We start from the raw sequence: 13,038 nt of genomic DNA on the forward strand, positions 1-13,038 counted from the left end.
TGATTAACTTAACCTCACTTTGTCACTTAACCTTACAGCCATGTCATGACTCGGCAGCGGACGGACGTGTGTCGCAGCGCTCCGTAACATAACCTCAAACGTTGCTCATCAACTGTCATCTGTGCTACACTTGGTTGTTATTGTTAGCTGCTTCATAGTTCAAGCTGAACATATTAGTGATATTATTGATTTGGTGTTTTCCGTGAAAGTTTGTGATTGCGCAACACTAGGAAAAATGACTGATTGTGGTCGCTGTGTGAGACCGATCCCTAAAACTGGGAAAAATGGTCCTAAGGTGGATTGTGCTGAATGTAAATTGTCATTTCATGGAAAATTTGTCGATCTTACACCTGACGACATTCAGTATTACGTCGAGAACAATACCGTATGGAGGTGTGAAGCTTGCGCCAAGGTACGACGTAAGAGCATGGCCCTTGAGTCATCTATGACCTCTACCATTACCAATGAGGATGTTTTTAATCTAGTATCGGAATTGAGAAAGGACCTGAGAGGAGTTGAAGCTGGACTGGGCAAATCGATCAACACTGCCTTTGAAGAGTTAAAAGAGACTAAAGGCCTGGTTAGTAAACAAGGAGAGGAAATGTCAGCACTCTTAGAACTTGTAAACAAGCTCTCCACGGAAAACGCTGCCCTCAGGAATAAGGTCGCTATGCTCGAGAGCCGTATGGACGACATCGAACAGTATTCCAGGAGGGATACTATCGAGATACACGGTATCCCGGCTGATAGAGGAGAACAGATCGTCGAGGTGGTGAAAACAGTGGGGCGAGCCTTGGACCTGACGATAGATGAAAATATGATCAGTGCTTGCCATAGACTGCGAAACAGGGAAGGATCTGGCAAGCCCCCTGGAATTATAGTGAAGATGACCCGACGCATGGATGCTGAGGCTGTCCTCCAAAAAAGGCGAGTGAAGCGTAATTTAAATACGCACGATATAGGCCTAACTGCAAGTCCTGCGATGCCTATATATATTAATGAAAGCCTGAGCCCTGGACGACGCCGACTTCTGAACGCAGCCCGGGAAAAGAAAAGTGAAAAACATTACACGTATCTATGGATCAGAGGAGGCAAGATATTAATGAGGAAGGCGGAGGGCGAACCTGTGAAAGTTGTAACTTCGCTGGCGGACCTGGATAAATTGTGAACTACAGTTTGTGGAAATGAAGTTAGAAAATTGTATATTTAGGCTAGTATTAGTTATCAATCCGACACTTTTTTTTGTTGTGAAATATTAATAACACTAATAGTTTAGTAGTTTTAAATCAAAATATTAGAAGCGTAAGGCAGAATTTCAATTTATTTTTAAGTGAATTAGAATCTGCTCGATTATTTCCTGATATAATAGTTTTAACTGAGACATGGATTAGTAAAGCTGAATTAAATTATTATAAAATTTCTGGCTACAATGCTTTTGCTAATTGTAATGAGGAGTACAGGGCGGGAGATACCATAGTGTACGTCCGCGACTGTTATCAGTGTAGCGGTGTGAGTGAGAGAGATGATATTAGATCAGCTGATGTTCTGCAGCTAGACGTCAGAGTCAGTGACCTTGAGCGCTTTACACTGATCGCAGTCTACCGTCTCCACTCTGCCTTGCGCTCCGCATTCATTGATGATATTGAGGATGTATTAACGGGTCTAGGAAATCGTAATATTGTTTTGGTAGGTGATATGAATTTAGATATATTGAGTCAGTCAGCTGAGAGCGATAATTATTTGAGCCTTTTGAGCAGCAAGGGAATGTTAAATTTAGTTAATGAACCCACTAGAATTAAAGGAAATTCGTCTACATGTTTAGATCATGTTTTTGTACGGTTCTTTAAAAAGGGCAATCTTCAGTTTGACTTCAAAGCTAAGGTTTTCCATTATAATTTAACTGATCATTCTACTGTTCTGTTTTCAATTCACTTTTGCAGTCCAATAATTAAAGATACTGAAGAGTACTATAGCCAGATTGATTTGGAAAAACTTACTGCTGAACTTATTAATGTAGATTGGGCTTGTGTATATGAAAAAAATACTGTGTCTGATGCTTTCCAATGCTTTATTGATGTATTAGAACTAAGTATAGGTAAATGCAAGTTTGATGTACGTTCAAATAAAAGTAAACAGGTGCATAAATTAAAACCTTGGACTACTGACAGGCTATCATTTAAGCTTCAAAAGAGAAAAAAATTTACAAGTTATTGATGAAAAATCCAAATAATGTAAAACTTAAACAGTATTACACTAATTTTCGAAATCAATTGAATTTAGAATTAAAAAGTTCAAAGGAGTCATTTTTTAGAGATAGGTTTGAGGGTTCGATCAATGATGTTAAGTCACAATGGAAAATAGTTAACGAACTAATTGGTGAAAATACAAAAAATACTGTAATAAGGAAGGTCGTTGGGGAATCTTGTATTATACACGAACCTAAACTTATCGCCAATGAATTCAATTCACATTTTTTAAATGCCCCTCGGAAATTGAGAGGTCAAATAGATCAATCGAATCTAGCGCAGCACACGGTTTTCGACAACGTCTTCAATCAACGCATCAATCTTAAATCTTTTTTTATGCAACCTATTTTAAGTGAGGATGTTTCTTCATTTATTTCTAGTCTGAAAAACAACAAATCACCAGGATTTGACAAGGTCAGTCCAACGATGATAAAAAAAATAGCTCCCAGTATTATTCCGATATTAACATATCTCTGTAACTTCAGTCTTATGACAGGGGAATTTCCTAGATGCTTAAAAAGTGCAATAGTAGTTCCAATCTTCAAACGTGGGGACCCTACACAGCCAAACTGTTACCGACCAATTTCTTTGCTCTCAGTTTTTTCAAAAATATTGGAAAAGGTTGTTAAAAAGCAGTTACTTTCATTTCTTAATAAAAACAAATTCTTTAGTAATAATCAGTTTGGGTTTCGAGAGGGTATGTCTACTGAGGATGCCTTACTTTCTTTCATGGAATCAGTTTACGAGCCAATTAATAATAGTAAAAAGGTATCTGCATTGTTCATTGATATTACAAAAGCTTTCGACACGATTGATCATGAAATTTTACTTCATAAGTTATGGCTGGCTGGTATTAGAGGTTTACCACTTGACTGGTTTTCTAGTTATCTCACGGGGAGAGAACAAAGGGTAAACATTGGTGGCGTCATGGGAGATCCAGGGAAAATTGAATTTGGTGTTCCGCAGGGTTCTGTTTTGGGACTAATACTTTTTTAATTTATGTCAACGATCTTTGTAATGGTTGTTTTAATGGTAAATTGGTTGCGTTTGCCGATGACACTGCTTTTGTTTATACAAACCATGACTTAAATTCGCTTTACCAATCAATGTCAAAAGATTTATTTTTCCATTATGGTTATTAAGGTTATGGTTTGACAAAAACTTTATGATATTAAGCGAAAAAACTAAGTTCATGTTATTCAGTCTCGACTCCAAATGTAATTTCCCACTTAAATTTCATGAAACTAAATGCCTTGTTCCGCTTGTTCCTGATTGTGACTGTTTGGAATTACAGCAAGTCAATAATATGAAATATTTAGGTTTAATCATTGATTATCAATTGACCTGGAAAAACCATATTTCAAAATTAAAAAAAGAGCTTTATTTCAGTTTGAGAAAGTTTTACCTATTAAATCAGTTGTGTGGGTCTAAAAATATTTTAGTCAATGTATATCACGCTCTTGTAGGATCCAGGATAAGCTATGGTATCACATGCTGGGGTGGGACATACAGTACTACCTTATATCCGATAGTAATTTTTCAAAAAAGATTCGTCAGACTTATTTCGAAAAAAACAAGGTTTGAACATACTTGGCCACTGTTTGTTGAGATGAAAATTCTTCCTCTACGGTATTTATACATTTTTAAAGTCCTAAAAATGTTTTACATTAGAAGCTTTGCTTTTTCAATTGTACGAAGGGGAAGATGAAATGGAGCTAATAGCTACGTTATTATAAAGTATTGAGAACATTGGACTATACTATTAAGTAAAGTAATTAATTAATTGCTGTCAAAAACTGTGATTTCAGGACACGGTAGTTGATAATAACGAAGAACAAGGTTAAGGCATTGTTTAGGATAATAAATACGCTTAAATGGGTTATAAATACATACTTATTCCTTGTACAATATGAATACTGCCACTAGCGTACGGAAAGTTAATACATGTTATAGTACCGAAATAACTATAATTACTTCATGGTTTGTAACTCAGTACTAACTACATTAGACTGTATTTTTGTTATACTTTCATTATTTTACAAAATCATTACACGTATTTAACAGCAAATATAAATTAAAACATAATTATTTTGGTTGAACCCGTTTTGTAAATTTTTAAAAGCTTAAAACAGTTATATTTAACTTAAGGTATGGTATAAGACAAAAAAAGGAGTGTATAGAACCAGAAGCGGCTGATAAGCTCTCGATATAAAAATAAAAAACAAATCGGAATTATAAAAATCTTCTTAAACCTGAGACACAAGATAGATCGTGAGGTGTGTGTATCTTAGAAAAAGTATTGCTCTGTAAGCATTCTAATTATTGAAGGTTATATGGTTATATAACGTTACCCATTGCTGCAAAAGGTTTGCGCTTATAATCTGTTATCACCATGGGAACTAAAGTAGAAGGTTAAGTTTGGATTTGTTGGTTTAATACGGTAGGGAAGGAGGAAATACATTTCAAAAGAATGTATAACATCATGTAGTTTTACATTCGGGAGGATAATTTTTGTTCAAACGGTCTTATACAAAAAAATTATTTTAACTGTATAATACTTTCTACTGAAATTTATTAAATATCTTAGGTCAAATTCAAGTATAATGAGCAGAACGTACGAACGCAACGTACGAACGCAATACTTACGCGTACGTGCGCGTTTTAATTCGGTATAACGTTGCGCAAGATCTAATCATATGATTAAATATGCTTTACATATTGTAAAATATTATTATTTAATAATTGTGTTTATTTTCAGTGTTATAAATAAATAAAGACTTTTTTGAGATTAGCAATAGTTTTAAAATTATTTTGCTAAGGAGGGAGAGGGGGAGAGTAAAAATTCAATATCTAGAAATAGGTCAGTGATGCACCGTAATATAACTACTGTAAATATTGTACATAACTGTACTCTAAAGCAATGTAAAACTCTTCACGTTAAAGTAGAAAATAATCATTTGCGGAACAAGAACAAGTTGAGGTTTAATATCAGGTAGAAACAAGGTACTCGAGATAAAAAGTACTGTGTGTGAAACTCACTTTTGAAACTTATTTAATCTTGCTTAGTTACTTGAATGTTTGTTTATTATTGTGACTATTTACAACATTTACATCTTGAAATAATTTAACTATTTACTTAAAAGTAAAAATTAAAACTCGTTAACTTTGGGTTATTGTACTCAAGTAAAATGTTCTTTTGAAATATCTGGCACAAAATCCATATTTCAAAAGACAACTAATTACAAGTTACATCAAAATCATTGACCAGTGATAAATTATTTTCGGAATGTATGTAATTGTCGCTGGATGGTGTGTTTTTCCGTGAAACTGTGTATTCCGTACACCACAAAAAGATTGAACTGCAAGCTTTTCATGAATTAACAGTTCTTTATCAAAAAAAGTAAATAGATTTTTCCACGAATAAACCGGATTTTTAAGACTTTAAATATATTTTTATTTATATTTCTATAGTTAAATATGTAATACTGCAAGCTTAAACAAAGCTTATACAATGTAAATCAAGTATTTTTTTTAGTTCCCTTATAATAGTTTTAATTAAAAAAAGTAACAACCTCTCCATGAAGGCCCACATTCAGCCAACATATTCATGATAAATAACAGCTACATTTGTTAATAATACATTATTCTCTCTGGTTCTACCAATATATACACTCTTGTCATTCCTCTGTTAAATATAAAAAGCAATCTATATATAATAATAAAAGTAAGCTAACATTAATACTTAACTACAAGTTTCTGTACTTCAAAAAAGGGACATGACATAGAGGGCCAATACTCGCCACTATGTGATGTGATAAACGAATATGTGTAATCCCAGTCATGTTAAAACATTTGCTTTATTTTCTAATCTCTCATCCTAATCATAGTTTGGTGATATGATAATATTAGAAGGTTGATATTGCTTTATTGTTTTGTATACGCAATATTTACTACTAAAACAGATGTGAATATTGTATTTTAGCTTCCATCCCTAAAAAGTTATTTGACTGTTGGTAAGGAGTAAGAGACCCATTCTTCATTTGTTTGGGAAGATCTCGAGGTGAATATTGTGAGCAAAATATGCCCCAACTTATGATAGTCAGACTAAAAAATACTGAAATAACCATTCTATATGGAATGCGATAAGCGTTCTATTGAGGGAGTGAGTCAAGTAATTCTTTAAACTCATATAAATAGATCTATAGACTTAGTCCGTGACAGTTAGAAGAAAAGCACATGTATTAAAGCACAGCTTAATAGTTAAAATAAAATTTGTAGATAATTGTTGATACAGGTAGTTACATAAACATCGTCATACAGGTCGTTATTTCGTGGTCTTGAAATATAGTTTGTTATAGTCGTAAGTATCAGAATACATATAAGAATCATCTGAAGTAATTTAAGTAATCTGAAAGATCACAAAAAACCTATTAATTTATTTGGAATTTTCTGTTTTTTCTTTCATCTTATTGGCTGAGCGAAAGTGGAAAATTACAGGAGGTGAAAGGTTTTCATGTCTGTCTGTCTCTCCCTCTAGTCACTAGGTATTTGAATAAGTAATTCATCTATATGCTTGAAATTTAGCAATAAAACTGTTTTATCTATAAGTAGGATTCAGTTCAATTATGGTGATAATTTATGAATACAAGAATCACATTACGCAGAGAAATCCGAGCTATAGGATTCAAATTTGGATGAACATTAAATCCTACATAGACTTAATCGAGTGCAAAAGTGGTAGATGCGTCTCCAGGGGATTCGGCTGAGTGTTACTACCCGATTGGAAGGGGAGAGAGTATGCCAAGATAGAACTGTGTATCTAAGCTAGATTTCAAATAAACTTTGGTTAAATTAAGCACGGAATAAAAACAATTTCAGCTCAATGTAGTGTAATCTGAATAAAGAAAGGGTATTAGTAGATGGCCCGTTTTACAAATCTTGTCCGTGGTTGAGAAGATTCCTCAACACATCACAAAGGAAAACTTTAACATTCTAAGCTGAGAAAACTGCTAACTTACGTTGTTTAACAGCTCATTTTTCATTTCAAAAAAGCTATATTTTTCAAAATTTCAATCAGTCTAATAGCACCTAAGCTTTTAGAAAAAAAATAACATTTTTACTTATGTATACTCATTCCAACGCTGTAAAATTTCCCTACTGCAGAAAAAACAGGAGGAGGAGTTAACGAAATCGGTAGATGTAGGTAGTTGGGATAGGTGGCAATTGATTGATTTATTAAAATTGTCATTGTGACAGGCAAATTTAGGTCCATTACGTTCATATGTGCATATATGTAATACACAGTTTAACTGTTTACTGTCTAGATAGATTGAGATTAATTCTAAAGTTAAAAGTGTTTAATGTCTATTGTAAATAACAATCGAAATTATTTATTATTATTAAATAATTTTTATAAATATTTCAGCATACCATAATGCTGTTGCGTACAATATATACTATTTCAGATAAATAGTTCATGGTCATTTGATTCATTCTTTCTAAGATCATTAACAGTGCAATATTTTCATACTTAACGTAATATGAATCTGTCCTGATATTATTCGTAAAATAACGCAAATTACGGTAAAGAATATTTAATTTGAAATCTAAATATCTTGGTTTAGTAAAGAAGCAATACCAATATTTAGATACAATACACTATACTAATAAAATCTACAAATAATCTAATATCATCCTGGAAAGGGTTTAGATTTCCCCCTTTTGTAATATATTCTGGTACAGTTACGCCATAAACTTAAGCAAACGGATTAAATTACCCTTGCAAATGCAGTGACAGAAAATGGACTTGACTCCTTTGTCGCAATTTCGTCCTGAACATCAAATTCAAATGGTCTGATTGGTTCTGTCACTCTTCTGTTGTGCTACATCAAAATGAACCTTTTGATCCTTATTTTGTTGAATAAAAGAGTAAAGGATAGTATCATACTCACATTTGGAGACTGCGCTAAACATTCAATGAATTAAAATTCGTACTAACTAGTTTTAAATATATAAAATAGTTTTAAGTGCACCACTACATATTTTACAATCAATACATTAATATGAAAATTTCCTTGAATCTCAATTTTAGAACAATAAATAAAATCAAGATTATGGAAAGGTTTGTAAATATAAATGCAATTTTAATGAAAGATATGTATTCTAGGTAACATAATTTAATACCTTATTTTAAGAACATTATTCTGCAAAGTAACTGTTTACAAATTTCTATGTATTTTATAACCTATTTTATCTAAAAATCTGAAAATTTTACACGTATGTATCAAATCTAAAAATCTGAAAATTTTACACGTATGTATCAAGTAATAGTGTGAAATAGTTTGTTTTTATCAGTGAAACTTGTAAGGACTAAAGATCCAGGCTGGAGGGTAAAGCATGTCGTTTACACTACATTTTATGGGCAATCATAATTTGAAGTAACGTGGATAGGAAGTGAAAGTGTAGAGAAGAAAAGGGTTGATTGGAGGAATGATGCCACTCACCGAAGTTGCGTCACCTGTCACACGCACAGTGCGGTACGGCTGAGATGTCTCATCCTCCAAAAATTCCCCCATGTTGTCGACACACTGTCTTTATTCAGGTGAAATTAGAGATGGATTATAAACCTAGTTTACATTATGATTCAGTGGTATGTGTGGGACAAGTAGGCGTTTAATATATATGAAATCTTTCAAAATATATATTAAACAATCGTTATAAATATTTTGTTTTCATAAGATTTGACGGAACCCACATTTTTTTAATACACAGTGACACAATGATTCCAGTATTCTTGACGAGTTGCTTAAGAACTGTATGCAATATATATATATATATATATATATATATATATATACGTTAAATTGTATAAATGGCAATAGCCTTATTTAATTGCAATAAGCATTGTATCGCAAAAAGTACTTGCTCCGCCGGTACGAAATGTTGATTTAAGGTGAATGTTGAGTTTAGCTCCAGTTCACCTTCCTCTAAGTTACTGGTAGATTGCCCTAGTACTGGTAGATTGAACTGCCTAAGGCGGAAGCTTCATAACGAGATTTCACACATTCATCCTCCTTCGAAATCTGAATCAAATTACATTGGTTCACCATTAATTTAGAGAACATATGTTTCATTTTGCTAGTACTGATAGATTGGCCTAAACATAGGTGGAAGCCTCTTAACGAGATTTCACACCTCCCTCCTTCTTCAAAATTTTAATATCAAATCACGTAGGTTCATCCTTTGCTTAGATAACACATGTCTCATTTTTCTAATACTGATAGGTTAAACTATCTTAGGCGGAAGCCTCCTAACGAGATTTCATACTTACCCCTCCTTCAAAATTTTAACATCACACTACGTGGCCTGTAGATATTTTTCATTGTCCTAGTACTGTTTTTACTATATTTGGCCTCAACTATCTCTACCGTCTACTTCTGCAGCTTATCTACTTTAGTAGTACACACACACACACACACACACACACTCAAATACTTGAATCTCACAATGAACTCAAATTATTTCTTTTATAATTGAAAAACAAAACATTTTATTTTTATAAACACCAGTAAAAATCTATTAACAAAATCCAATTTTATTGCGAGCACTTAAAATTATATAATTAATTATTATTTATTGAAGTTCAAATGATACCAATCATATTTATATCTATAGGTAGAATTAGGGTCAGTTATTAGACACTTGTATCAATGTTTTCTTTCGATTGCTGAAATAAAATGAACTAGAGTGGACGCACATTGTACTGAAATTGTGTTCAATCGTTTTTCACAAAGTGTAATAGAAGTTCACTTCTTGTATGCGTTGGTATTTCAAATTTTGGATGAAATAATACCCAGACCTTACGTTAATTGGTTTGTAATTTGGTTATATTGTTTAATACAAGCAGTCGGTTGTAATACAACCCAACTCTTGCAACGATGCAGAATTCAATAGCATAGCCGGTTGTTATAGGAAATTGTTTAATGTTTTTTGTAGTTCAGGTATAGAATTGAATTGAAAAGTTTACGTAGTATATTTAACTGAAAAACCTCAAGAATTTCTAGGAGATTAGCAGAGATCATAAGCAAAGGGCAGCTGTGTTGGGAAGGGTTGATTCAAAGTGAAAATTGAGTATAGCTCTATTAGTTAAAAGCATGTGAATAAAATCTAAAACTGCCACAACAAACTTGACTCCTGGATTCTACGTCAGTCTTAAAAAGAGCAGACTGTTTAGAACTGAAAAACAAACTCTCGTCGGCATCAGAGACACCTATACAGTACTATAATGCACTTCCGTCTGGTTTATAAAACAGCTATCGAGTTTAATCTAGAAGAATATACGTTCTCATTGTCAGATGGACAATCGGATCCTTTTAGATTTATTCAGATCGAGTTAGACAACAGATTTCTGGAGTAGATGGTATTACATGGTCAAATTTTAGTTGCTGCATTCGATGAATTAATGTGATCAAATAAATATATAACCTACACTACTGGATGTTGCATGAATATGTAAAAGTCATAGTTCTGTCCCGAGTTAGCGAAAAAGACAGGAGGTCTCGGAAGCGCGCCCCTTCCAAACTCGGAGCAAAAAAAAAAAAAAAAAAAATCACATGCCACTAGTGGGAAGAGAGGCAAAGAGAGACAAGATTTCGAGAACATGATATATAATTAAAGAAGGTGGCGAACATTTTAATACAAACTATAGTTAACTGCAGCACCACGGTGCATCGCGTAACTTAAAAACTAAATAACAACAATAAATATAATTCCAATAATGACAATAACATAATAAATAAATAATATAATAATAATAACACAATAAATAGAAATTTGTTCTATAAATAACATATATCAGGTACGGCAGTAGTGAATATAAAATTTTAACTGGTAATTTTTATGAACTGAGGGGAGGGAAAAGGTTGTAGAGTTTCTAGGCCCACTATTTTTAAAAAATAATTTGGTTTCAAGTTGGTAGCCGAAAATTAAAAAAAAATACTTAAAGCCGATTTTCGAAGGAGGCGGGGGCTTAGTTGCCTCCACGAATCCGAATTAAAGATTAAATCCTCCCCTTCAGATCATGTCACTGAACTAAATACATACTAGTTAACTAGTTAATTACTAGTTACATACTAGCTCTCCTCCAGACATAATATCTGGCAGCGCTCCATACACCTAAATCCTCGCAAGTTCAGTATAAGAAAAGTACAAAAAAACATTTTGGATCCAACCTTGTTCCAGATGAAATGAATAGGAGCACATACACTCCGGTTGGATGCCGGTACAGAAGCGCTGGCAGGGCGCGGGCATTCAATGTTTGTTTCAGTGTTGTTACCATTGGACAGACTCGCCGCACCATTCCGTTGACGGCACTCACGGGGACCCTATAGAATCCCAACATAACCAGTAGATATTTAGAAAAATGTTATTGCAACCTGAGAAATAATAAAAACTTAATTATGTTTGCCACAAAGTATATATAAAATATTTAAATTTAACAACTAAAAATAACCATCTGTAACTAACAGTACATTTTAAGTATCAAAGACTATTTCCTAAAAATAACTCAAGACACCAAGTATTATAAAATACACTACTATGTGACAATATTAAATATTATGTACAAAACAAATTTTCAAATATATAAACATTTACTTATAGGCTAGAACAGCCATACTAAATTATTCAGCGTGATAACATTTACTTGTAACAATAATTCACGGGATTTTAATCATTCTATTATAATATTATAATAATTTACATTCTATTATAATATTATAATAATTTACATTCTATTATTAAATATTAATTGTAAGGTAGGCCTAATAATAATTATATAATTTACAAATAATAACAGAACATTATTTCCCAAATAACAATAATTAAATTATAATCCGTTCACGCTACTATAAGGCAATTAATTAATCAACCAATAAAATGAAAATCATTAATGTTGCCACCCAATTTTGCACGCAACACAAAACACGAGGTAACGAAATTTGCAAAGTCTGTACCGTCTCGCTTACACTAAATAAATACAAGGTGATAACTAAATAAATAATTTCCGTTCGCCGAACGGATCGATTAGAAAGCACGGCGCAAAAATATAATAAACTTAACCGGCATAGATAATTAATTAACAAATTTAGAACGTACGAAAGACAGGAAAGAACACTTAGCGACACGAAAAACGTACACGAGGAACACAAGTTACAAAATAATATATAAACTACTAATAACTAAGCTACGAAAATATGTGTCTGGGTAGGAGAGAAAAACCCGCCAACAAAATAAAGTAAGGAGAGTGAAAAAGACAATTACCTGCCGAAAGTAGTCGAGTTAGCCAGCCATGGGCATCAGGACGAGCAGATAACAGCCAGAAACACAGTAGCTTCTCCGAACGTGTCTGACCGCTCCGAACAGTAGCCGGTGCCGGTGAACAGCTGGTCGGTAAACTAGTCAAGGTCAACCAGCTGACCTCGACCAATCAGTCCAACCAGGCAGAAAATCAATACTTGACGGAGTGACTCCCCCACCGACTGACAAGAGTGGCCAAGGTGGGAAAAAATAAAAGACACAAAAACGTTCAAACTGAGCCCCGGCTCAACCTCCCCCACTAAAAAGGGTGCAACCCCAAACAAAACCTCTCCCCCACTGAAAGAAGAACCAACAAGCTCTGGAACAGGATACGGGAAGTCCGGAACCCTAACAGGAAACGAAGTCCTGAGCAGGAGGCAGACAAAACACGGTCCTCCTGAAATATTGAGAGGCGCCTCTCTTGGAGAAAGAAGAA

The 13,038-nt window shown here is 33.5% G+C and overlaps 1 protein-coding gene across 1 annotated transcript; it reads left to right on the forward strand.

Moving 5' to 3' along the window:
* The first annotated feature begins 235 nt into the window (after nucleotides 1–235).
* Nucleotides 236–1,168, forward strand: LOC124371361. The gene has a single exon (XM_046829690.1). The coding sequence runs from the start codon at nucleotides 236–238 to the stop codon at nucleotides 1,166–1,168; it is 933 nt and encodes a 310-aa protein (XP_046685646.1).
* Nucleotides 1,169–13,038: the final 11,870 nt, after the last annotated feature.

Source organism: Homalodisca vitripennis, unplaced genomic scaffold, assembly GCF_021130785.1.
Source record: "Homalodisca vitripennis isolate AUS2020 unplaced genomic scaffold, UT_GWSS_2.1 ScUCBcl_1270;HRSCAF=4680, whole genome shotgun sequence".
NCBI lineage: Eukaryota > Metazoa > Arthropoda > Insecta > Hemiptera > Cicadellidae > Homalodisca > Homalodisca vitripennis.